The sequence below is a fragment of the Ixodes scapularis genome, unplaced genomic scaffold (genome assembly GCF_016920785.2).
Source record: "Ixodes scapularis isolate PalLabHiFi unplaced genomic scaffold, ASM1692078v2 PGA_scaffold10__122_contigs__length_95168666, whole genome shotgun sequence".
NCBI classification, from domain to species: domain Eukaryota; kingdom Metazoa; phylum Arthropoda; class Arachnida; order Ixodida; family Ixodidae; genus Ixodes; species Ixodes scapularis.
Genome location: NW_024609836.1, coordinates 55,056,201 through 55,084,166, shown reverse-complemented (window position 1 = coordinate 55,084,166; position 27,966 = coordinate 55,056,201). Strand labels below are relative to the sequence as shown.

The 27,966-nt window shown below is 43.6% G+C and overlaps 1 protein-coding gene across 1 annotated transcript; it reads left to right on the top strand.

Annotated features, from left to right (window-relative positions):
• Positions 1 to 59: 59 nt before the first annotated feature.
• Positions 60 to 9,358, top strand: LOC8035490 (U24-ctenitoxin-Pn1a). Its single transcript, XM_029979803.4, has 5 exons — positions 60 to 214; positions 1,724 to 1,780; positions 3,743 to 3,770; positions 6,903 to 7,181; positions 9,130 to 9,358. The coding sequence occupies exons 2-5, from the start codon at positions 1,751 to 1,753 to the stop codon at positions 9,291 to 9,293; spliced, it is 501 nt and encodes a 166-aa protein (XP_029835663.2). The 5' UTR covers positions 60 to 214; positions 1,724 to 1,750; the 3' UTR covers positions 9,294 to 9,358.
• Positions 9,359 to 27,966: the final 18,608 nt, after the last annotated feature.

Below are 27,966 nucleotides of genomic sequence, written 5' to 3'. Positions count from 1 at the left end.
TTCTTTCTCGCTTTTTTCTTTTTCTCTCTCTCTCTTTCTTTTTCTCTTTCTCTGGGAAGCGAATACTAGCTTGCGTGTCGCGACGCTGCGACGTAATTTTGATGTTGAAGATTTGATATGACGTCACGGCGAACGACTTCTTCGCTGGCAGTTCCGAGCGGGGCACATTCGCAGTCACCGTGTCAGCCAGAGCAGCATCGCCTAATTTTACTCGGTGAGTTCTCCACGTAACTTTATGTTTTTGATAATTTATCCTTCGTGACTTTGAATAGCATGTGTCTTCAGACGCTGCAAGTCTAACTCGGATATATCGTTTCTGTAGAGGGTAAGCTCACAAAAGGAACCTATATTTTACTGTTGCTGGGACTAAACAAATGTTCTTAGCTGGCAGTACTTTCATTTTAGTTATGCCACCGGGAGGAATTATATTAAGCCGGCATTGAGCATACGCATCCCGCACGCATGTGAATAAAGTAGGCACTGATGTTTGATTGCTGACCGCTTGTTCTTAAAATCATGCAGTTATTGTGAGCTGTTCAGGGATAATATTTCGCATTGAAATACATTTGTGAGCCAAAGTGCTAAAGCTAGGCGCTAAACTAGAAAAACCACTTATGGTAGATAGATACCCCGTTGTTTTCTGTTCCGACAAAACGTTTACTGGCTTTGAGAACCTGACGTTTACAAAGCATTGAGCGGTTGTTACGTAGTCTTAATTAAGCAAACGATGTCAAATCTTTTTCGTGCTTTGCCTAAACATGAAAAATACATTATATTCTCTAAAAAAGTACACGTAGTTTGTATTAACTACACCTGCAGAGAATATGCAAGTATTTTCATTGTTTTTTGTAGTACATACAAATCTCTTGAACAAAACCGTGGACAAAGTGTAATTAATTAAATTACATAGTCTCGAGCGTAACAAAGTTAAGAGTTCAAATTGCAAAGCAACAGGATATAAGACCATGAAACTGTACTTCCTAATAATTTGAGAAATCCCGACATTAAACAAAACAGGGGTGCCTTGCAAGACGGCGGGAAACGAATGGACTGGGACGTCGCCGCCTGCGGTGATTGGTCGGCGGAGTTGCGCTGACCAATCACAGCAGATGGCGATGTCCGAGTCCCTTCGTCCTCCCTCGTCCCGCCGTCTTGCATAGTTTCCCAGGTGTCAATTTGCCATGGCTTTGTAAGACATTTTATTATGAATGTTATTTTAAAAGTGAACAATCGATGAGCAGAAATCTTTCTTGTTCTGACTCAAAATGTTACATTAAATTTATGAGAGTTTGCAGGTATATTTTATGAGTCTCGTTCGCGAATGCCGCAGAGACAAGAACAATAGTAATTTCTGTAGTGGCCTTCACAATCAAAATAAAATTTCGTACAAAAACACTATGGACACGAAGAATCATGCCACCATTCATTGTAGTTTGCGTATCCTAAAATACGCTTTCGCACCCTAAAAATACGAATAAAACTATAAAATCCGTGTAGTATACAAAGTTACAATTTCGCCACAGCTGTTATTTGTCGCGACGATGCAGGTAATACAATTATAGAATGAGCGCTATGTTTTGTTGTAATTGGTACGCCGTTTTCGTCACTCAAAGGACAAAGCGAACTTTTCTATTAATTTTTAAATAGAAAAAACACATCGTACTTACTGTAATTTAGGAATAGAATAAAAAAGCAATTCGTACTTGTCGTTTTCGTATTACAGGTCGACTGATCAAGACATCCCAACAAAATGCTGAAGTCAAGTATAGTGGTGTTTGCTGTGAGTACAATTTTATTTCACATGAAAATTTAGTGTGACTCAAAAACTAAACAAAAAAGAGATTATCCGGCAGCTGACCTCACCCTTTGACAAGGCGGCATTGCCTCACCCATGGGTATGGGTCCGCGGCCTTTTGTGATGGCAAAACTCGACAGAGTAAAATAACATCTCGATCACTTAAATAAAACTCGACCAGTTAAATACAAAAAAATACCAATGCTATTTAACGATGCACACTTTTTATGAGCATTCTGCAAAGCGTTGATCGAGACAAATCATTTTGGAAAGGGCCTAGATCGGTAACATATATGTCTGTCATGATACGCCCTTTTTAAAAGTGCAGTGGGAATTTTACTCTGTATTAAAACCTGGAATACATGTTCTTAAACCGCGTCGTTAATACCCCCGAAAGGACATTGCAAAAATACTTTCGTAAAGGCATTCCAACCTTATTTAGAGCAGGGCCTCCAAACCCCGGGCCGCGGACCAGGTCCGGCCCGCGACGGCGTTTCGGCCGGCCCGCAGATACCCGTGCTGTTTCGAGTGACTTTAGGCCGCTCGCCGGGCCGCCTCTACAATCGCAAAAATAAGCGCGCAAATTAGAAAAAAAAAATAAAGACGGCGTCGCGACTGTGATGCGCGTTAAATGCAAACGAAAATATTGAACAGAATGAGATAAAACTGCATGAAGACGCGAGTTCTCTCGCCACATTGTTTATTGGTCATTCTCGACACAAGCTATTCGTTACCCTACGTTTCATGTCAGTGTGACTATGATCGAAGATCTTTACATTCCCATGTAGTATATTGTGCTTAGGGTCCTGCGTCGCATCTATTGGATATTGTCGGCATCAGTTTTATCATTATCATTAGTCTTCTGCCCTGTGTGAATATGCCAATGTTTTTATGCGCTTTAATTTATTCCTGGTGACTATTTTGAGTTACATTATTTTCTAATGTCTTAATTAGCAACACACTGTTGTTGTTTTCAGCAAAGCAATAATATGTATTAATCTACTCTGCCCATTTAAAAGTTCGCTGTAGATTAAATTGTTGTATTTAAAGGCTTTTTTAGGTTTATATATTAAGTATTTCCTCATTTGTATTGACTTGTTTATGTTCCGGCTCTTGAGACTACGACAGATCCTCAATCCGACCCCTTAGCCTGAACGTTTGGATACCCCTGGTTTAAAGCGTTAGTTGATATCCATCCGACGGGGGAAAACAAAGCTTGACTTTCAGGTCCAAGAAAGCTAACAGACACTCTACAACACAAGTAGCTTGATCTGAGGAACTTTTTGGGGCTCCCTGGGGTTCCAATCTGGCCCCCGTTGCACATTATAGTTTCTTGAAGCTTAAGGAATGCAGTGTGGAACGAGTTGCTGTCTCGTAATCATTCCACAGTGAGTATAACATTGGGATATTAGCAAATAAGAACACCGAAGAGCGAAGCAGGAAGCAGCAAGTATGAACATAACGGGCGATGGCCTGCGTTTCTTAACCTACGAGTTACCATAAATGCCATATGGATCCTTCTTCATGTGCCACTTGGGAGATATAGTCATTGACAGCTTAAGAAAGGCAAGGTGTGACGATTCCCGAGCTTCCCAATATGGCTCCTCAGCCAGTCAGTTTGCGGTATCAGTCATTAAGACTGCCGACGAGCCATTCCCGAAACAAGAGGCACGAGCATAATATGCCGCACCCTGCGTTTTGAAAGCAGTCAGTGACTATATTATACCAGATTGATAAGGGCAGACCAGGCATTAAACAATGCACAAGGCTAAGAAGAAAATTCTAGCGTGTTGTCTTCTCGCTCACGAAAGTTTCTAGTTTTCATTTTTCATTTTCAAACAGTCATTTTGCTGTATCATCCAAACGTTTCAATTTCTTCGGGTGGAAGTTGTTTTGACATACATTTACAGATCGTGAAATAAACAGGATGGTACTTTTCCTTTCCAGATTTGTTTCGTGGTTTACATCAACTGCGGTGAGTAAAGGACTCCAGTGTTGCCAGAAATATGCACCTTCATTATCTCTAGATATACTTTATGATGAATTTTAAGGTCAAGTTTTGTTGCTTGTAAAACAATTACGTGTTTTAATCCCGGAAGTCTAACGTTGTCGGAATAGTGTGCTCAAGTGTGCCAGTCGATTCAGAAGCCGAGTGAAAGTTTCGAGTTAGATGCAATATCAGCTGAGCTGTTTATCTCCCGTACGCATAGTGTGTTGTGCCTAAAGCGTTTGACGTAAAATGACAGTGTGTTATCGAATTAGGTGAGATTTAATCATTCAAAAGGCACATATAAAGACAATCAATAAAATAAAATGCCTGCAGGAATTTATGTTAGATAAATGTTCGTGAGCCCTGGAGTAATTACACGTTTGTGTGATCGCTTATAACTGAGGTTACTGAGCGCTCCTATTTATAGCCTAAAGTCGATCCTTATATATCTCAAATGCTCTTTACTACTATCTATTCTATGCAAATCCTTTGAATCTAATGGTGCACATCCTACCATCATAAAACTGGGCAAAATACGTGATACGATAGATCAGAATACAAGTGCAAAATATTTAGAAAAACGTATATTTCATTACAAACGCCATTACATTCGTGGAAAAATAATTTAAATACAGGAGGCAACTACAACCAAATGTATCTGATCCGCCCTAAATACTTCACAAATACATTTGGTTGCTATAGTTCGATATTAGTCTCAAAGTTAACCCCCTATAAAACAATGCTCGAATAAAACGCGTCTATATGAAAATGAAAATTTTGAATCTAGCAATAAAAGTTACCTTCCGCAAACTAAGAAGTAAGGTCCACTGTATATTGTACTGAAAAAAAAAAAAAGCAGCTCGTGTAGGGCAAGGAACTATTTTTGTAATGCCCTATATAGTTTAAAAATTTCTTTTCAAGCGCTGACACCACGTGGTTATTTATTACTCACTTATGTCTGGTAGTAAACAAACTACGGAAAAGAGTACAACTAGTGGGTGGCAGAGTTCGATGACTTGACACTTCAAAAGCTTGCTCGCCGGTAACTGTCTCGAAAGTAATGGAAAATAAATTTAACCCTACAAAACCGACCAATAACTGAATGCCGCCCGTGCGATTTCTACACCTCTATTTTATGTTTGCTTGTATGTTTATTGTGATTGAACCTACCGCGTATCTCGCTCTTGACAAACAAATCATACCTCCAAGATAGAATCGACGGCAAGTTGATTATTAGATAGGGAGCGTTGATATGGCCTCTTGCAAGGGTTAGTGTCAACTACCCGTTTACCTTCCTCATATTGGTAACAGCATCCTATAACCACGACATGTCAGATAAAACCTATTAAACATAGAGTTCATACCAGACTGGTAAATGCGGCAACGCGGTATGGCTGCTTCCCTTTCCATGGATCCGGTCGGGTGGTTCGGCGGATGAGGGTGTGATCGGCGCGACATTGCCAGGTTTGTTTAGTCTACTGCTTTTTGTTTCGATGCTGGACACGAGAAATATACGTGGCTTTTGACGAAATGCAAGCCTTATTAACTACTCTGAATGTACACTTATGACGCCTAAGTCGCCGATCGCGTCTTTTACATTGTACCTTAGAGGCTGTATGCACCAAGACAAGGAAATTCCTTAGTAATTGTCTGCCCATTCTTTTTTTCCTTCTTTATTTCGAATATCGGCATAACGCTGCCGCTTGTGCGGTTGCAGTTTTTGACTGTGAACTCGTCTGAATGGCAACGTTTAGCCACTTGATGTTGGTTATCGTAGGCAGTGCCTATCGCTAACGTCAAGTATCGCCATGTAACAGCATAGCCGACAAAATAGCGAAAGTAGCGGTAGCAACGAGGTTATGGACACTGGTTTGTCGACAACTGGCATGGAGAATTTGTGGCGAAGACCCGCATATGGATACCCACAAAAAAAAAAAAAAAGGAAAAAAAGAAACACACTTTAACTTCTGCTTTGTAAAGATTCCACAAGAGACACTGAACAAGCTACACTCACTGACGGCACTGAGTTCCGAAATTATATAGTAGGCGCAGCCCTTCGGCGATATTGTTTTTCTCCGTCGCGGACTGTTTTAACGTTTTCAGATCAGAAAAAATCCAGTACTAAACCTTATTATTAAGTGTTAGATAACAGACAACAAAGATTTAAGCACCGAGATGGGTGCAGCTGATCATGGTGAAAATTACCCGATACTGTGGTAAAAGGTGGGAAAGATAGGACGTTTTCTATATAAGGATTTAAAAAATAAACAAAATTTCATAGGTGAGTTTGAGACGCCCCTTTTCCTGTGTAATTTTCTTCTTTAAGTTTTCCATCTTTCACCGCAGTCTTGGCTAATTTTCGACACGACCAACATCCATCAGCTTGCCTGCAAACTCACTGCGTTTTCGTATGCCGAAGTGTCGTTACTCTGAAGTGTGGCTTACTAAAGTTTCTTTGTCGTTCACCAAAATGAACACTAGGGTACCCGGAGACGCGTCTCCGGCTAGTGTGTTTGCCGGGACGAAAAAAATGATTCATCGATTTCCATCTGGTGACGTGTGTCACGCTGGTGCCGGCCGCGACTCCGGGTGTGTCATAGCAGTGGTGGTAGATGTGGAAGGCTCCTGTTCTGCTGCCGTTCGCTGTCCAGCTTGACAGTCCACGGTGGCTGCGGGAGCCAGAAGTTGGGACGCCATGACGGCAGCGACACTCGCGTTTCCCCATGCTTTTCGCCTAAACTTCTACGACTAACCGCCAGGATCGCGACATCAGACAGCGTGACACTCCGACTTTGCTAATGTCGTTTGGGGCCACACGCTAGTGGTTTTGAGATGATACAGAAAAACTGCTAGTCTTGGCGAAGCTTTTGATGAAATCTATTGTTTATATTTTAACAACTCAATTTGAAAATTGTTTGCCCCAATAAACATTATGAATACAAATTTTCCTAGGAGACAGGTGTGAAAGATTAAGAAATATGAATATAGAACTCAGTGGTGTTTGTGGTAAAGCGCGTTAGAGAGTATGTGGTAAGCATTGCAAAAGGATATATATATATATATGAGAGCGGCATATTAACTCACAACACCTGATTGTTTCTTTTTTTTTTTCTCTAGTGCCAACTCGAGTGGCCAACCATGGAGCTTCCCGAGCCCTGAGTGACTGCGAGCAACGTAAGCAGAGGGAGGAACGTAACACGAGTCCGCTGGCCATCCACATCGAATGCAACCCTGATGGAAGCTACAAGCCGATGCAATGCTTTGGAGATCCCAAGCAAGCCCGCAGGATGTGTGCCTGCTACGATCAAGAATACGACCAGATCAAGGCCCCATCGAGGCAGCTGAAGTCCTGCAACTGTCTGGCCGAGCATCACGAGAAATCAAAGTCCACGCATAGTAAGTATTCCCAATACATAATGTAAAATCATACATTTTATGATAAAGCATATTTTCTATTTTATTATCATCAACATCACATAAGTGGAGGTGACCAAGCGAGAAATCTGTGTCCAAGCAGCTTAGCTAGCCCTTTGCTTCTTTTTTTAAAACGCAGGGCTTTTGTGATACGCGAAATATTTTCTAATAAAACAGCTCGTAATATAAAGAAAACCTTAACAACAGCACGTAAATCACAGAAAATACAACAGTATGGTTTCATAAAACTCACCACTAAGATTAGATAAAAAAATTTCTTGTATATTTATTTTTTCGTATAAAGTGTTGAGTTGCATGAAAACTGTAAATGGATAATCGTATTTTCACTTCTAGAAAATGTTAGCTTTTAGCATTTTTACTAGTGTAAGTAGACCTAAAGACACCATAGAGAGGTTAATTAAACTAAAATAGTGAGTTTAATGTTCAGATTTATCAAGGTACCATGATCTTAGATAATTGTATTTCTTTCATACAGATTTTTTTTCTACTTATAGCTAGTGTGGAACGTTCCTAATAATATATCAAGGACGTCCAACCAAGTTATACCGTTTCGGGGCCCACTAGGTATTCTCCTGAGGAGTGGATAAGGATATGGTTGTTGTGGTCTCTTTGCACTTTACCATCCGCTTACTTCAAGGTATTCGTTCCATAACCAATTCAAGAAGAAATATAAATATACGACCGTGGATTTGAAGAAGGCTATAGCAAAAAATATTCCTTCTTAACGGCCATAGCTATTGTAGGCCTCGAAACGATGGTTCTCGAATTCGGGCTTGGTTGGAGACCCTTTAATTGTTGCTCCCCCAACGAAACAGATTTCGGTCTCGAACGTTCACGTTCAAAAAGCATTCTGTAGACATATTATTTTACAGTGTTTTTTTTTTTAATTTGTAACCAAAAGCTAGCACATTTCAAATACGTGCTTCCTCCTTCTGATCACCTTTCAAAGGATTTTTAGTTGGAATTCAACCCAGCATGCTTATCATATTAATAAATGTGAATACGCCATTTGAAGTGTAACTATTAAAAGTTAAACAGGACTGCCCTATTTATGAGAGCTGTCTTTAAGTCGTTTCGCTAAAAATTAACTATTAATTGGCAATAATCAAAGATATGTGGCTAAACTGTGCAGTGGTATTTATATTAAGATGTAAGGACATTTGTCAGTAATTACTATCATATGGGAGACAGATGAGGTTATAATTTGGTGGAGACATTAATCACAGCCTTAAATTAACATTCCGTGACGTTAGCCCTAATTATTAGATTAATTTTGTAGACACGGCTTATCGACAGCTTCCAAACCTGGCACTTGGCGCTACAAGACCGGATGTTAAAAATTACGTAAAAAAAAAAAAATCTTGAAAGCTAACTTGCCAGCGTTTTGGTACTGCAAATAGTAATCGTGTGCACGGTGCTGCAGGGTTTAAAAATGCTATTTTGCGCCGCGCATGGCCAGCTTCTACCAAAATGATATGAATAAAGAATTGACAGCGCTTAGGTGTACAAAAAAATTACTAAAATATTAAAATCTGTGTTGCAAAATATAAGTGCCATTAGAAAAAAAGGTGTTGTAATTTAGAGAAAATCAAGGGGATTTCCGTCCAATGCTATTAGGGCAGCCATTTAACAGGGTATTGTTAATTTACTTACCAATACATTTTGCTTCGTGCCTCTTAAATATTTACCACCATATGAAACTCGTTTTCTAATGAAATTATAAGGAACTACTACGTCCAGGCCATACTGTTGGATTGGTGGAATATTCTGGAGACCTGTCTTTATGGAAACACATGTTGGAAAGAGTAGTATGTACAGAAGATTTTACATTTAGTCTGTTTCAGCCCTAGTGTAGCAGAGGCTTTCTTGATTAAAGCTGATTTTGTGATAATTATTCTATTTCTTCCAGGTCAAGTTGGAGTGGAAATTCCCAAGTGTAATTTGACGAGTGGATATTATGAGCAAATGCAGTGCAACACTCAGCAGCATTGGTGCGTGGATCCAGAACACGGAACCGCACTTGGAGAAAGGCGTCCCGGAGGCTGTGCCGAAGCTACGCGCGACCACTGCTAATCAAGAAAGCTCAATTCAATACAGGAAAACTGTCAAGGACTGTCACATAACAGTTCCCTTATTAAAAGTGGTCAGTTACCACGAGTTGTAAACCTTGGCGTATTCTATGCATGGGCATTAAGTGGAATATCTTTGCGAAGTCGACAGAAACGGGATTATTTGAAAACATGCACTACATTTTCAATATCTATATTGGTTTCACACGAAGCATAAAACACCAAACTCATAGGCTACGGGCCGTTCGTCGAAGACAAATCGTAGCAGGTCCATTGATAGCAGGGCAGTTCGTAAACTGAGGCATTTCGCCATTGAGCGAATCATCGCGGTGAAAGTTCGACAGACTATTGAAATAACTTAAGGCTAGCCCACATGGCGCGCTTTTCTCCGCGTCTGCGTCGCGTCTGCGCCTGCGCTTTGACGTCACTTCCGGCGCCGGGACGAAACGCAGCGTTTTTTGGCGCATTCCGGCGTATCTGGAGGAGCCAGATATTTTGCGTCCAGGCGTCGCGTCTCGCGCTGCGTCCAGATGGCAACAACCAATGAACGGCCGTGTTCACTAGTTGCAATGAGCGTTGGAATTTTCTCTACTGTTTTCGCCACTGTACGACTGTAGTTTTCGCCACGGACCTTGCGACAAAGGCGATCATAATAACAATAATAATGTTTATTTGCACAGATTGCGATACCCCTCGGCAGCGTGCAAGGCTAGGCAGAAAGGTTGAGACCCTTACGCAGGTGCACCTGCTAGCCCACCGCCAAGTAGGGAAAGGGATACGAGAGAAAAAAAAATAAATACAAACACTCAAAACAGAAAGATACACTCACAAAAAGGGTAACAGCCCTGTGCCATTCCAAAGCAGAGCGCACGCACACACGCACACCCGCGCGCGCGGAGTTTACAAAATTTGCACGCTCGCGGCCAAACGGCTTTTAGTCCCCGCCAACACTCGCAGCAGGGCGAACATGGGTAGTTAGTAGTTACGTCCTTCCCCCCGCGGATATCAGTTTACCATACCTTTTACACAAGTCCAGGGACTACTCCCTGCTCCGCGGGAGAGGCTGACGCTCCTTCAGCGGAACAGAGAGGACCTAGCAAAGTACAAAAGCGTCCTGCACTCTGGCAGGCGAAATGTAAAGAATACAAGGACACCGAGAGACAAAGATACAAAATTAATACTACCGGCAACAACCGCAACAACGCAACCTCTGTCGCCTCTGCAGCGGCCAGCGGCCAGCGGCCAGCTGTCAATGTTTTGGGGTTTTGGCGCGGGCGCGGGCGATGGTGATGCCGTATCGAAACGTGGATGAGGCGTACGCACTAAAAAAGGATGAAAATGAGTGAAAGTGAGCTTCATTGCAATTGCTGTAATAAAAATGAGTCCTTACTATTACTAAAATTAAATATTACGGCATGTAGCCATCATTTAACGCGCGATTTCTATTTAAAATTTGCTTTTGTTTCTTAAGCGCGTCTGGCTACGTTGGGCGGACGCTTCGGAAACGCAGACGCGAAGCGCGCTGCGTGTGGTTTGACTGGGCGCACGCGTCTGGCTGAGCGCGCGCGCCAACCCGAGACGCGCGTCTAGACGCACTGAAAAACGCGCCATGTGGGCTAGCCTTTAGTTTTTTTTTTTTTATAGGAGGTCCCAGTGTACCTCCTAGATAGCATCAGCACCAGCAGTCCCGGAGCCGTCCAAGCTGGCCACCTCAGGTCTCTGGTCTTCCCGTCCTGCGTGCATCCCTTACTCCCACAACACTGCACATCGACTTCGCGCTCTTGCACATCGATTCGGCACCGAGGTATCTTTAGATGTAACTATAAATTGGGAGGCATGTGCAAGCAAGTCATCAACCCAGAATTCCCTTCCTCCTGCTCAAAATTATATTTACAAAAATATGCGCAGTGCTTTACGTGCTTTGGTCGCAACCGAAGGGTCGTGGGTTGAAACTCCATCTCCGTCTAAAAATTTTCGAAGTTTTTTTTTTTTTTTTTTTTTTTTTTAAAGGAACCATGAGGTCAATTTAAGTTACCTTTTTTAAAGAAGGTGTTTTCGGGCGCATTGAAGTCCTGGTACGCCACTTTCTTTTTATAACTTTGTGACTTATTTTTGCCCCTGCAAAAAAATTTGCGAAAACGCAACAAACATTCACATTTCTTTCCTTATTCGCCTTTGCAAAGGCAGCTGACGTCGAAGAGCACTGTCGGTATCGGTACAATTTAGTGGCCGCTCAGCCAGGGTGGAGGTTTGGGAAGAATACGCTGCGTCCCTTGCAACCTCCTCAGAATTTACGGCGCTCGTGCTGGTCGCAATATGAAAACTTCGTACCAGTGCTGCCGCATCTGCAGGTCATCTTTAAGTTAGAGCTGACGGAGAAAATCTGGCTACGGCGAAACGCGGATGTACGCTGGAAGCTAAAGCTGGTTTGCGTTCTTTTTTTTTTTTTCTTTTTTTGTTTGGTCGGAGAAAATCTGCCAACAGCGCACGTTCAGCATGGCGCCGGTATCGTTTCGTCTTGACGGGACGCAAGAAGCTCCGTAGTTCGCGAGCACATGTAGCGAAAACGTGACCGTAGTAAGTGCCGCTCTGATGTTCCCGGAAGACGGAAAGTATCATTCGTAATCGTCGTGTGCGCTTTGAAAGCGAAGGCAGTCCCAGGGTCCACGAGTGCGCAACCACAAGCTAAGGTTCACGACAGCGCTGCGTTGACTTCGGCGATCTCGTTTTGCTTAGTACAACACGGAGCGCACTCGTGTTGCACCAAAGAGCTGAAACGTTCGTAGTGTTTGTTGTGGTACTTGGAGGTAGAAACCCACACCAACACGGAGCGCAAATTGGTTCTTGTGGAGTTGAGGCTCAACGGGTTCAGTCCCGTCGTCGTCAGCTGATCCTGTCCAGCTGGTCCGACAGGGCTCAGCGAGCGTCTTTAAAAGTAAATCTTCCTTCGTTTCGTTTCAATATGTGGAAGATTCCTGACGCACACCATGAGTAAAAAGCTGCGGGCGGTTTTAACAAAATTACGTTGCTTTAATTGAACAATGGACTCCGGATTCTTGTACTAAATCTGCAGTTTTTTATGCTTCGTGTTGTTGGATTGCTTTTGCGCAGCGACGTGTTTGCAAAGCGACGCACCCTGCTCAAATGGATGATTCGGTCCTGCAAACGACCGGTTATACAGAATTTCAGGGAAACTTAAGACACCACCGATATTTTCCTGCAAATCTCGTGCGAGTTTGTTGCGCTAGTCCTGCCGTGTGATAAAACGTTGGGAAGATTTCCTACCTGCCCACAGATGCATGAACTCAGACAATTTTTTTACGTAGTGAACATATCCTTTTTCTTTATTTTGAGAAGTTGGTGCATTTATTATGGCAGAATCAATTGAGAGTTCAGAAATTGAAGAAAGCGAGCAAGCTTTCCTTACTTTGCTTTTTTTCTCTCTGACACTGCCCCTGGTTTCAAGTTGCCGTTTCAGTAGACATACCTATACTAGCAGGCACAAACTTCTCTAAAGCAGGTAAAAGACTGGAAAGTCAGGACTGTGCGGACTCCGTGTTTCCCGCTTTTCGCAAGGTGACTGGGAAAGTGCTTTTGCAAGGTAGGCGGAATATGCAAACGATTTTGTTATGCCCGTCGTTTGCGTCTTTCCAGCAAAACGAATAAGATGATCTAGAGAGGTGCAATCACAAGCCAAGATTTACGATAATTGCGATGGCTTCAATGGTCCGTGCGGTTGTATCTTACTTTGCTCTTTGTAACACCGTGTAATGGCGAAGAGCTGGAACGTTCACGGTTTGGGCTGGGCTCACGGGGACCACAGACTCCGAAAACGAAACCAGATCAACGAGATAACTGCCGCACGTACTCCGGAACGACGGAAACGATAAGGTGTCAAAGCCCGCTTTTAGGGTTTCAAAATAAGTAAACAAGACAAATACAACTAAACTTCGTTGTTTCATGCGGGAAGACTTACGTAACACACGAATACATTATATTTCCAAATCAAAAACCAAAGTAACACTCAGTCCGCCGAGGTCCCTTTCCCTCTTTACTCGCCCCTCCCCGCCCCTCCCTCCCCCCCCCCCCCCCCCCCCCCCCCTGCGCTGAGCGTTGTTCCCGTGTTTGGCAATAGTATATGACGGTCTATGAAGGAAACCTGGACGAAATGGACGGCAACGCCGCGCTTGCAAACGAGTTTGAGCTCCCGTTAAACGACCTCACGCCGACTGCTGCTCAGGACGCAGAACTCTGGATTGGCGCTTTACGAGGACACCCCCGACCTCCCACCTAGAGTTGCTGTCTAAGCTCCCTTCGGGAGCGAGAGTTGCGCGTTCATCCCCGTATCGCCGTCTTTCCTGCACGGCATGTTGATCCTGCTCCTCACCGGACTAAATTCGGCGAATAGCGGCGCCGCGCGTTCGAGGCGCGCGGCGCGCTCAAAAGCAGGGGAACGTACGCCGGGTGTGAGCAACATCTGCTTTCCTGCACGGCATTTGATCCGGCTACTCATGTAAGAAGCCGGATCGCGTAACTCTGGCTCCCGTAGGGAGCCTATACAAGAACTCTACTGCCACCGACTCCTCGGTTGCCACCGACTCCTCGGTCGCCGCCTCAGAGCGACTCACAGCCCTACTCGCCGATGCTACCACAACGCCGTTACGGGAACACAACGCGCAACCTACTACAGAACATAAACGCGGCATGATTGAGGAGACGTCAGTCCGCAAAGCGAAAAAAGAGGCGAAACGCAGGTGAGCTGGTGAATAATCATGATTAAAAAATAAAACTTTGAGACAAGGAAAGAAAAATGGACATATACACCACCGTCTCAAAACCAGCACAGCATACAGCTGCCGTTTACTTCCACGAGTCTTGTTTGTGATCCTACACGCTAAACACACCATGAAACCTATTCCTATACACGCTGTGAAACCTATTAATTTTAAACTACAACTTTAAAAAAGTATCCAACGTTCAAATTACTAGTTTGTTTTATCACATCTCACCACCGAATTTGAAACCAAAAGCGCGTCATTCGTTTGAACCAATCGCCAGACGAGGAGCCCGTTGTCGTCACGCTTCGACGGCACACTTTAGTTCCGGGGTTCCCTCTACAGCTTGCGCTCGTCTTACCAACGTCTCCTAAAGCCGCAGTGCTGAATCTTTGACGACTGTCAAAGAAGGCCAGAGCGAGCAAAGCTGGGTCTCACTAATTAACGACGACTGAAAACAAGTTTCAGAGGATAACTGGCACACAACTCTTGTAGAATCTATGCCCGCTTTAGAATACTTTAGAGAACATGAAAAATCAACACTAGGGCTTTTTTTTATCTTGGTGTTGGTCTCACCCAAGTGACTGGCGGCAAAGTTGGAGCATCTTTTAGGAGTATGGGGTTCGTTTACACACCTTTGCCGTTCCTTACCTATTGAGACCATTATTGCAATTACCTGGAAGTGGTTTTTGTTTCTCAAATATATATTGTAATGTGAACGAGACCAAAACTACTCGGAATGTCAGGAAAGACGTGAACGGTCGTCTTGTCTTATATAAAAAAATATGTGTTATTTTTACAGAACAATATTACGCGACAAGGAAAACTAAACAATTTCAAAATCGCAATGTTTAGGGCCTTGTTTTCACTAGGTCGGTTTCCACAAATTTCCCAATAAAGCTCTTTACCGACAAATCATACAAAGACGAAAGATTGAATCAATATCGTCATTGCGTTTTTTATAGGAAAGAATATCTCGACTCCTTTTCGCTTTGCAAAACTACTATATCTCTCTTTACGAAACGTATTCTTGTTTCGTATGCAACCTTTAAACACCATTTGTTTTTCAATTCAAACTATATGTATCAAAGTACCATCGGTATTGTGCAGCGGTAGCGCATTGGTGAGCTGCGGCTAGAGCGGCGAAATCCACAGCTTTGGGAATGGCCTTGCAGCAAGGTGTCCGAGACAAAGCATCAGCAGGACAGTTGTCGGTGTCCTTGACGTGGAAGATGTCACTGGTGAACTCGGCGATGAACGAAAGATGCCGGCTCTCCCCAGGAAAGAGAGGGCTGTGTATTGCTTGAAGTGCGTAAGTGATCAGCTTGTGAGGTGAGGATGTGAAATTCCCGACCCTCCAAGTAGTGCCGAAAATGTTCGATGGCGAGGTCCTCTGATTTCCCTTCAGAGAGACCTGATATGAAATTCCCTACGCCAAGGAATTCTCAACCGAAAGTAGCGTAGCTTGGCCTCCGGTGGCGCCAGTTTCTCGGAAAATAATTCGGGGGGCTGTGAATGTCCCCCAAGAAGCTCATGTAAAACTCCACCGACAACGACCTCTAGGGCATCCGTCATCACGCAGAAAGCGGCACTAGGACGTGGATGTGCAAATAGAGAAGCTTCTGTGAGCAATGACTTGATCATACAGAACGTCTCCGCTGCCTCTGAAGACTATGGTAGAGGCGAAAGGTCCCTCTGATTTACCTTCAGAGGATCGGTCAGGGGCCACAGAACAGTTGCGCAGTGTGGCAAAAAACGACGATAGGAATTCACAAGTCCGAGGAACTAGCGAAGCTTCTTTTTGGATGAAGGCATAAAGAAGTTCTTGCGCATTGACCTTTCATGGGAGTGGGCGGATGCCATCGGAGTTGACGTGGTGGCTAAGAAACTTCAGCTAAGAAACGACAAACTCGCTTTTGGCCTTGTTCAAGATGAGCCCGTACTCCGCCAGACGCTGTAACAGGATCTCCAGATATTCGAGATGTTGCTCGTCGCCAGTGCTGGACACCAGGATGTAATTGAGGTAGGCAAAGCGAAACGTCAGCCCATGAGTGACGTTGTTGACGATCCTCGGAAATGTTTGGGCAGCGTTACGAAGGCTAAAGAGCGTCCTGACATACTCGGACAGACCGAAAAGTGTGATGGTAGCCGCATTCGGTATGATGGATACCTCCACGTCGATCTCGTGGTATGATTTGACCAGATCACCTATTGAAAGTATGCTCGTTCCTTACAGTGGAATCCGTGATGTGATGTAGAGGACAGTCTCCTGGGACGGTGGAGTTGTTCAGTTCGCGGCAGTCACCGCAGGGCCGCCAAATCCCTGGGGATTAGTTTTACACCATATGGAGGGGTGATGCTCATGGACTTGACGAAAGCCTGATGATGCCGAGCTCACGAAATTACGCTCGAACTCAGTCTTCGCAAACATGAGCCTATCTTCAGGAGTCGTCGAGGGCGAGCATGAGTGGAGGACCAGACATCACGATGTGATGTGTGACATGGTAATATGGCAGAAAGTTGTGCCAGTTGGTGCACATGTTAAAGAAAAGTAAAAGAGCGCCAAAAAAACGCAGGACAAGAAGACGAAGTGCACAAACGAAGCGCTAACTCTCAAGTGATTTACTGGAAGAAACCACACAAATTGACAAACATCACGGTCAACAAACAACATCAAATCATCGCCCGCACCCTCCCCCCCTCCCCTCCGCACGTGTCAAACCTACCCAAGAATGCCAAATCTTTGTCAAATATTGCGACCGAAGGCGAACTGACACACCTATCTTTTTGCTTCGAATTATCAAAGCCTCTTAAATCTCTCGTCACCTTTTAACTCAGCCGTCCTAATATACTCGTCTTATCAAGAACGGGGTTGTAACGAGTGGGAATTACGTAGGGATTACGCCCCTTTTATGTCCGGGGACCGGTCCGGTGCTCAAAGGGGAATCCGATGCCCGTCCCACCGCGCGGCCGACGGCTACCAGCGAGGGTGGTCGCCGCGCCGGGTTCGGCCAACGCCATGCCAACAACGATGATCCCGGTATACAACAGCGTTTACTGAGTACCAGGGGTCCCCAACAAGACACTGCGGTTAAGCGAGCCGTGGACACAGTGTGCCCACATGAGAGCCAAAGGGGTAATTGCGAGCGGAGTCATCGCCGGTCGGACGAGCTCACGCCGCTACCCGTCGTCGCAGGAATTCGGGGTCAGGGCTCTCGGCAGACGCACGTTCACAGGTAGTGGGGACGCCGACTGTCAGAGCCAGGGGAATCACTGGCGTGGAGTCATTGCCGGTCGGACGAGCTCACGCCGCGACTCGACCCGCTGCCCGGAGTCCAATCCAGGACTCCTCGACTACACGGCCCTCCACTCGGAGGGCAGGCCCGACTCTCCCTCGCGCGGTTTCGCTGGTCTCGCTGTTCCCCCGAAATCGGGGAGACGCGCGGAGGAGTGCGACAGAGTAAGCCAGCATGGTGGCGTAGTCACTCCGACACGATACGGAGCGACCGGGCTCGAAGTCAGACGGCTTCGCCCGGAACGTCCTCGGCTTACGCCCGGAACGTCCTCGGCTTACGCCCTCTCGGGGGAGGGAAACCAGTGGGCAGTGGCTCCCACAATCGGCACCTATCGCTGCGTACTGCCAAGTTGCCTGATGGCGTTTACAATATCAAATTGTCCTGTGGTAATGTTTATACCAGAGAGACCGGCAGATGTGTGAACGAACTGTTGAGGTGTTTCATATACAAAAAAAAAATACAGTTGATTCTTATTTATCTTCTTTTGATATAGGACATCGTACGCAGACTCGACCAAATATGTAAATGTCGGTTATTGTTAAAACCGATCACAAGCTCGAGCTAAAAAAACTGGAACAGCTAGGTGACTGGAACGCTATCCACAACACCAGGTTTGCCGTTTGTAGATATCATCTGGTCTTAACAACCGTTAGCATTGGGTCACTGCACTCTTCGGAAGGAAAAGAACATGACAAACTGAAGAACACAAACAAGATAAGAGGCAAAAAAATATTATATATACCAAAGTGAGATAAGCAACAATATGTTCTCTGACTCAAGTGCCTTAACCGAGGACTCCAGACGACTGGCCCCAACCCAATGGCTCAACAGAACAGAAGAGAGTCATCCTAATTTTACTGGTGGATTACATAAGATCTGGTGCCCATCAACTCATTTACTCAAAATAAGTCGGCCAAAGCAGGCGATTTTTTGGTAAAAATGAATACATATTTAATCTCACGCAATTTGTGACCCCCTCTCCTCGCAAACGCGTCCGATCACCCTGGCCTTAACATTTTAAGGCTTAAAAACCTTGCAAAAAAGTTCATTGGCGAGGCGCAAGTGCCCAAATTTCAAAAGATGAACAAATCCGTAAAACAGGCCGATACATCCCCACTTTAAGACGACGATACTTGTTATGCGTTGTCTTTTTTATGATTTGGCATGATGGATGCCGATTACAAGATTATCAACCTCGTTTTAAAATCGCCAGCCTTGCGCCTTTTGCACGAGCGGTAGCTTTAGCGCACCACCGCGTTCTCCATGTGCTGCGATTCTTTCTTAAATGTACTGATTCCGTGGTTTTCGTTGACGGGAATATGAACAAGGTGTTTATCCTTATTAACTCAAATTATTTAAAAAAGTAGTTTGCGACGATTAGCCCCTATGTAACGTCTCCCTTGTCGTATAACTTACGTGATTATGCTGCATTAGTTAGCCTTAACGCATTAAAAACGAAAACCCTAAAATAAGCACCCTATGCACAAGATATAAACCTGGTAAATTATAGTTAGTATTGCATTACATTCGTGCCTGGTGTAAATGACGCATGAGAAGGGATATTATCTGCCTATCCTTTCAGCCTATGTCCAGACACAGTCGACAATAACAGCTAATGGGACCAATCAAGCTGCGCCAAAAGCGCAAGTCACTGGGAATTTTCACGATTATCTCAGCGATACTAGAACACGTAAAGAAACATGACCAACACCATAATAGTGGTCTTTCAGGTTGTATAATTGGTCCTATCAGCTCGGGGCATCGCCTGCGTCTGTATTTAAAGGTGAAACAAAGTATAGTCGATATTGCAGCGTGCGTGTCAGGGTAAAGTGTCTATATGCCCCTACTAAGGCGAAGGAATTATTAATAATTTTTCAGCTAATTGAAAAGTACGTTCAAACTGATCGACATCTTATTTTCGATTGATTTTAACTGTCTACATACAGGGCATGGCAGGGCGAATGGCGCAAGATAAAAATATGCTAGCAGTGAGTTTTTGAATAATATGGTTGAACGCAGTGAGATAGAAGATGCACTTTGCGCGTCAAGTGGAAGAGCTTTGCAGTACACGGATTTTCAATGTGGAAGCCAGGCTCGTTTAGATAGAGCGTATATTTCTCTCAGCCTTCTCTGAGGGCGCAAGCAGTATGAGGTGGATCACGTGTCATTTAGTGACAATTCTTCTGTGTCCTTTATGGTTTTGTTCCTACAAAGAAACGCCGAAAAGTTCATATTGGATTTAGAGAAGTTAAGTGCAAAGCTTCTAAATGAGTAATGTTGTGAAAACGAAATTCGCGGATATCTTGAGGCTTTGGCAAAAGCTAATAGGCAAATGATCGGAGTTAAATAGTAATATTCTAAACGGGAAACTAAAAAGGTAGCTCTTAAACGATTTCTTTTTTAAACCACGAATACATGAACACAACGCGCAACTTCAAAAGCTCATAAGGGAGGAATGCTATTCTCCGGGTTTGCTTTATGAAGAAATAATTCCTATAAAAAAGGCCTTGAGTTTCTTGATACTGGATCCGGTTATCGCTCGCACAGATACGAATAAAGAGCGCGACGAGGGCAGAAAAGATACGTGAGTAAGAATGAGGTCAGTGAGATTGTGTATCAGGGGGTACTGTCGCGCGATAATGGCATCATCGAACGGGCTTTCGAAGAAAACTATAAATAATATTTCAGTTACCATGCGAACTAACATGATGGTTTACAAAGGTTTTATTTGCATTTAATGTGAATTGTGACATTTGGAGCCTATTTGAAAGAAAAGTTAGATCAGCCCATCACGTTATCGGAATATGAATAGGCGATTGAAAACTTCAAGCTTGGCAAAGCTCAAGAACCAGATGGCCTCGGTGCTCAGTTTTACAAAGCGTTTAAAGACCAACTTGGTCTTTTTTCGCACTACGTATTTAGAGGGGCATGAAGGACTGACAGCTTTAATACGTCACTTTTGTGCGCGATTTTATACCCAAAAGTGAGCAATTCTCTAAACATTGTTTCTGTTGGATGGTATCGTCTGATCAAACTAGCTGAGCACAGACGATAAGATAATGACTAATGTTTTAGTTGTACTTTTAGCGGAACGTAGATGCACTGGCTTTTAGAGCGGGGCTCTAAAAGCCAGTGCATTTACGTTCCCGCACGACACTCGGAGAGCCAATCACCGCAACTTAAGAAGCCATCTCAACGAACGATGCCTAAACATATGTTTAGATAAAAAAACGCCCTCTTAGTTGTGACATTAAGCAATGCAAAACGTGTCACAACTCAGACTGCATTTTTTTTTTTGGTCTAAGCGTATGTTTCGGCATCGTAATGGACTTCTTCCAAAACCGACGCGCCCCATCGCGGCGAAATACCACGCAGTGCACTCTGGGAACTAGTTGGCCGCTCAGTTTCGGTTTCGATTGAGCAGCTTCATCTCATGCTATCACGCCGCGACCGAACGCGCTGCTTGCGTTTTCGATTATCTGACTTTTCACGAACGTACAATACGCTCATTCTCGAGCGATACAAAACGAAGACCGGGGCACTTTTCTTGGTTCCCGAAACACCGGATATTATGAGTGCGTATGCAAACGTAGTAAGGCGTGGCTTAGTCACCTCACCCAACGAGTGCATCTTTGAGTTCAATTTCAATAATCCCGTCTAGTACCAGTGAACTAGAACTGAAATTTGTTCACCTGGAGCCTTTCACCAATTTGTTTGCCAAACGTCCGCTTCTTGTTACTTCATTGGGCAAAAAGCAAGCCGCATTCTCACAGGAGTATCAAAGTTGAGCCCAGCGTTGACGCATGAACTTTTAAGGAAACGCAATAAATTCGACCTCGCTACTCCACAAAAGTTACTATGATGTCTTCCTCGTGTCATCATATATCTCCCACTCAAATTTTATGCTGATAGAAGATTCAGTTTTTGCAAACGCTGAGATCGGCTAGCTACGACGGAGGCCCTAACAAGCGTCCCCTACTCCTCGCTAAGCATTTTTGGACGAGCTTTTACTGACGCCCAAGATCTGTGCCCGAACGGTGCGTCTGAAATTATCTCGACATACTTAGGCAGGAAGAAAGCAGATATATAACAAATATAATGGCCATTAACAACTGTCAAACGCGCTTTGAATAATTTCGTTCGTTTGGCGCTCCGCATAGGGGTTCTTGCCCGTCCGGCGCACTCCCGGCGAACGGTGCGACATTCTTCACACAAGTGCTCGACCTTTGCTTACTAAAAATGGTATGTATGTGCGAATGTGCCTATATGATTGCAGGATAACTTTATGCGCATACGCCATGTTGAACATTAGTGGAATGCAAGCGGGTGGGGACCTCACTTCGTGCAGTGCTGCGGGTCAGTACAGATAAGAGATTAGAAGTGTGTTAAAATTGAGCTTTTCAATGGCGCCTCCGAGTTTTACCTCGCGTACTCAGGCGTATTAAGAAAAACAGTAATTGCAAAAAGTGATTTTTCGTCTATGGACGCACGAAACAAACAAACTTCCTGATCAACAACACTAATGTAAAGGCGCGAGCTCGATGTATGCATACTTATTGGTTGCTACAGCTTGTTACATAGGCAAGATACATAGGCTCGGGGATCTTGCTACATAGGCAAGATCCCCGAGCTTCGCAGCGTCGAGATTCCCAGCACTGGCTCGTCCACATATCTCGATTGGAACGCTAACAGAAAGGCTCAAGTACAAAAATACAACAAGCATGAGTTAAGACAAACTATACGTCGCGGGCTTGTCTAAAGCTTCAAGGTCTGGCCATTTAGGTTAGTTTAGAGACCACAAATGACGCTCTCGGGACCAGAAAACATGAGATAACCGCCGTTAATAGTCCACGGTCTGTGTATAATCTTTTGTCGACGAGTCAATCGAAACCGAAACCATGCCACCCTCCTCCCTGGCTGGCCAACTAGTTCCCAGAGTGCAACGCGCGCCGTGTTGCATGTAGGGCTTTATGGAAGTAGTCTATTGGCTGAGCTGCCACCGTAAGTTGCGATGAATGGCTGTCCGAGTGTTGGGAGTGGAAAACTAAACGCACTGTCCCTTTTTAGAGTGACATTTTCAAATCTAAAAAAAGTCGTTCAAACGCTCATTTAAGCTATCCGCATTGCCAAAATTAAAATTGCCTTACAGAAAAAAAAATAATTTTCCCCCAAAAACAATATTAAAGTGTATTTGATACGAATAGTCATAGACAGTATTGGAAACGATTTGGGTCACTATTTGACTAGGCAAGGGGGGTGCTCCAATGCGTAAAAAAATAATCGATCAGGAAATAAAAAAAAATATATATATATGTTAACCAATGGATGTTTGGCTACTCTCGCGCCTCAAAACTCTTACGCACGATTTACGGTCATTCCTATATTCCTCCCCGGACTGCGCCGAAAAGCTCCCACGTATTTCGTATGAATTTCAAGTCTTGCAAACTTATCAGAATCGTGGTACAGACATAATGCCGATGTTTGTAACGGCTCCACTGACGCAATCAGGAAACTTTTTATGACGTTTAATGCGCGTTTCATGCTCACTGATACGTAGTTTCAAAGTTCAAAGTAGCGCAACGTAGACATCGGAGCCGCCCACGGTCCACCACGAAGTGCATTCTTCTGTTCATAATTCGCAGAAAGTAAGATAAAAAAAAACGTCTTGCCTATGTGCCTTGTTTTGTTGTTGCTTTTGTTTCCTTTGTTCTATAGATGCTGTTATTCGACATTTCTTTCTTGACAAAGATTGTTCGCAGCACCGTGCTTTTCCTGGATGCTGCCCTTTTCTGTGCATTTTCTTGCGTTTTGTACAAAGCTAACGTTAATCAAACAACCCTCAAGAACGAAGACGAAGAAAAGGCACACACGAAGTTGTTCGCAAATACAATTTTTCTTTTAAAAATCATGGAAAATGTTTATATTAGTTTAAAACGAAATAAACATACACATACAGACATAAACCGGCCTGCCCAGAGACCACAGAGCCTGTCGATACCATGCGGACAAAATTATAGGCATCGATTTGCGTGGATGCCGTGGTGTCCTCTGCTAGGAATTCAGGATTCGAAACATGAATCCTAATGACTACATTATGCTTGCAGCCAGCACTATTGATATTGAATGATTCGTTCTTAGCGAATGTTGCATTGTTTCAAGAGCATGGAAACGCGGCAAATCCAAAAACGACAAGCCGAATGCTTAAAGAAGATTGCTACGGTGTTCGATAGACTCCAGAGGGTCTGTTTTATTATTCGTTTCCTTTCCCACAACTTGCAGCATTCGAGATCAGAAAAATATTTCTGCATTAAACGAAGTGAGTGTTTATGGTTATCCGAACGCCTGGTCATAGACCCTAGCCGCTATGAGGAGTAGTCATTATCTCTGAGGTTGATGCCACACTTTACTGTGTGATGTTGTAGGGGGGTTTGTTGGAGTCGAAACAATTCTACTGCGCTTCAAAAGTTGAGTATTTAGAGAGGGGTTGGTGAACGGCATTCCCCAGAATGGCCAGAAATATGTGACAGGCACTTCTAGTTCACTTATGTGGCCCCACAAAGCGTATACTCCTTTAAAGTTTATGCTTTGCGCGAATTCCCTCCAAAACAGAATGTGCGTCGATGAAAAAAACAAGGAAAAAAAACTCAAAAACAACAGTAACTTAAATGACAAAAAAGGATGAGATAATGTGTGTCTGGAGGTTGCAAAATATTTGATAATTGTTTCGTGCCCCTTGAGAATTCACGGCAGAGCATCGGAACTTCAAAACAATTTCGCAGACATCATCGCACGAATTTTTATAGTTCTTATGATTGACTTGAAGTGCGATATACTGAGATACCTTCACATATAACTGTGTTGTCTGTAAGCACAAGCATAAAACATATGCTATTTTTACTGTTTCATTCCGTTGAAGACGTATCTAACGATGGATTGTCAGCTTACGTATTCCAGACACAGTTTTTTACGCGTTGATTTACATCCACCTTCCGCCTGGTGCAGTTTTGTCACCAATAAAAAAGCTGATGATTTTAGAGAGAAAAATAAACGTTTACTGAGGTGAACTTGCACCTATACACTTAAAAAAAAGGTGCCACAAATTATGCATCGGCGACGGAAGGTGACTTGCCCGAGGGAGCGCGTTACCGCTACATTCATGCACGCTACACGTTCAGGAATATTCTGGAAGAGAACACTCGATGACAGTCGTGAATGGGCAGAAATTCCTTAAGCCGGGATCATACTGCTCATACACCAGGCAAAAGACATCCATCTAACACGAGTTACTGCAATATCGGTGGTTGAAATGCCGCGTGCCAAGTTTGTTTCCATTGAACTCATCGCCTTGTGGTATTCGAAGCACGAATTGCGCGGTAACTCGCGCTCGAAACTGTGCGTGGACTCTTTTTTGTAAGATGTATAAGCAGTGTGACCCCAGCTTTAGAACATGATGAAAAGTAGCGCACACAAAGACGAGGACACGGCAGGAACCGAACACAGAAGACAGACAAGCTCTAGTTTTTTTTGTTTTTTTTATCATGTTCAAGTAGTACCAACACGCCGAGCTTATCAACTTACTACTGTTTATTTATCAAAATAGGCCGTTGCGACCCTACAATCTTTTAGGGATTGGTTGGCATTCGCCCTTTATTTATAGCGTTTAACCCAACCAGGCAGATGTCTGCCGAAATGTTCACCTTCAAAATTATTGAAATAAGGGTTCGGGAAGAGAGGGATGCGAACCTCATTTCTTCACGGGACAGTTGCATACGTTGGCAACTCCACCATGCACGCGGTTTTCCTTTCGTATTTGAAAGATAACACAAGGCAGTGACACACATTCGAGATGAAAAACTACAAGACGCCAGCCATTTTGGCTAATGTCGAACACCCTACAAGTTTTTGAAGGTAGACAGCACCTCAGAAAGTGGCAACCACTCAGGTGTAGGTTTGCTGGCTCCTTCAGAATTTCTTCAGAAAGCACATTTGCTACACACAATAGTTGTGCAGGAGGCGAACATCGATATCCGCGTGGCGCACAGCCATGCGGCACGCCCTATGCTGTGCAGGCCCAACAGTAGGATCATGTAGTAGGGAACGTCATCTTTTACTTATACCTCTCAAAAGCGTATGCCATATGTTAAAGGGAAGTCTTTTTTTAGGGTATCTTGCAGGACGTCTAAAAAAGACCGTGTCCCGACAGTCTAGGAAAATGTGTTCAACCGTTTCCTGCTTTCTGCACAGTATGCAGTTGTCAGACCAAGGTACTGGGATACCTTTTTCAACTAACCAGGCTTTATCTAAGAGTGTTTCATTATGAAACTTGGAGAAAAAGAAGTATTCACGTTAGGGGTTACCACCATTCGCTTGACTCGCTTCAAGATATTCTACCCTGCGCCTGCATTGTACCAAAACAAATGATACAAATGAATTGACAGAAGCAAGTCAAATAAATCCTTCGCCAGTCGCTGGCTTGACACACAAGAAAAGTAATATTCCGTCACTAAAAATCATTAAGCTCCAAAAACATCTTTCAAATACTCACTACAACCCCCCCCCCCCCTTCCCCTTTCCCGGGGGCCTTCACTCTACGAAAAAGATTTGTACCGGTCGTATGTTCACAATCCGAGCACAGAATAAAAACAGCAAAAACGCAGTGACAATGAACACGTTTATCCTAATTCGTTAGCAAAGAAGCACCTCCAATACATACCCCAAATTTGCGGTAAGAAACGCATTGCAAGCCGATGCACGTGGGAAAAGGGACATCCCATAAACTCTCAACTTGGTCTCTTTTGCGCGAAACTTCAATTTGATCCCGCCAATAGTCAGTTCCATTCAACACGTTTAAGCACAGCCAGCCGGCTTTGAATGCCAATCGCTGCACTAAAGACTCAAACACTTATCCCAGTTGACGGAGCTACTCGTATTTTAGCAACACATCTCTGTGAGCTCGACGGCTTTTTGGTGTCGAGGTCACGTGACCTAAATTTTCCCGCTAAATCTAGAGGAGAAACTGAATTTGTTCATGAGTGACATGACATGGAGTCATACGACGTCATTTTCCCTGATAAATTTAGCGGGGAAACTGAATTTGTGTGGAGGTCACGTGACGTCAATTTCGCCGCTAAATGTAGCTAGGAAACAACCGGCTAAGTTTGGCGGGAAAATTTTCCCGCTATATTTTCCCGCTACGTTTAGCGGGTGAGGAGGAGGAGAGGAGGGTACAGATGGTCATACCCTCCCTCCGTACCCTCCTCTCCTCCTCCTCAAGAGCTGCACTCTAATTTCGCTTTTTAGGGGTTTTCATACGTCTTTCATTTTGTTAGATTATAAAGAGTTAATTTATTTCGGGAGAAGTACCTGGGGGCAAGAAAACTGAAGGTTACTTGTAGCATAAAAGGCAAAAATGTAATGTATTGTTTTTTATGAATGCGCAGATAGTAACGGTAGAACAAAACATTTATTGATGTGATACTCTAATCATAATTACCAGAATTCTGTTTAAGGAAACGACAACATGCCCTTTTGAGATCAAAGTTAATCTCCTCTTGATAGCTTGGAAATGAAACCGGCAAACAAAGCGACTTCAAATTTAACTGCTATCAGCTGCTATCCGGTTGACTTCTATGAAGGGGCCCGGGGGGGGGGGGGGGGAGGATTTTGTGAGCGAAAAAAAAGAAGTGTCCGATTATATCCTGTGAATTAGACCACCTTAGTAGGTAGACACCTACCACAAAAGCCATTTTGGAATATTATGGGATTTTCATCGAGAAATGATTGAACTTATGAAATTTCGCGTTAAAATAATTAGGGCGGTATAATGGGAACTTCTAAATGGGATTGTAGACTAACTACCCATGACAGTTATAGTACGAACTATTCTTCGTTGAATATTATCTTACAGAAAACAAATTTACTCATAAATTTAATATTAAATAAAATAAAGCGCAATTATCACCGGATGTAGCATTGCGTTGTTCTCTCCGCACTCTACATACTTGACGCACACAAGTGCAGAGCACCATAATAGAGCACTTTTTCTAAACACAAGATTTGAAACTTTACAAATATATATATATATTTATGGATTTTCCCACTTACTCCGAGGCATTCAAGCAGTGGCACTTTGAATTTACATTTCACTTGATTTGTTTGATTAATTATGTCTCTCTGGGCTCGAAAACAATACAGAGAGGAGTGGGGCATAGGAAATAGAACAAAACAAATAACAATGAAAAGACAAATAATACACAATTAAATTACTAAACATCATTTAACAGGTTAGTAATGGAACAGTACATCGAATGAAACAAATATCAATGAAAAGGCAAAAGATATAGAAAATTACTACTAAACATCGTTTAACAGGTTAATAATGACAATCTTAAATTTATTTGAGGCAGTGATTGTGACAATGGCTGCGGAAAGGTGGTTCCAGTCAATTGACGGCGAGCAGCTTTGTCTTGCGGTTTGGCCATTTCGCGGTATGGCAGCGCGAAGTGGCTCCCATTCTGAACTGATATTTACCCCGTATTTGCTGTCGTTTGTGGCCAATGAAGTGTTATGCCGAATTAGTGTTTAATCGCGCAGCAAATGCAATGAT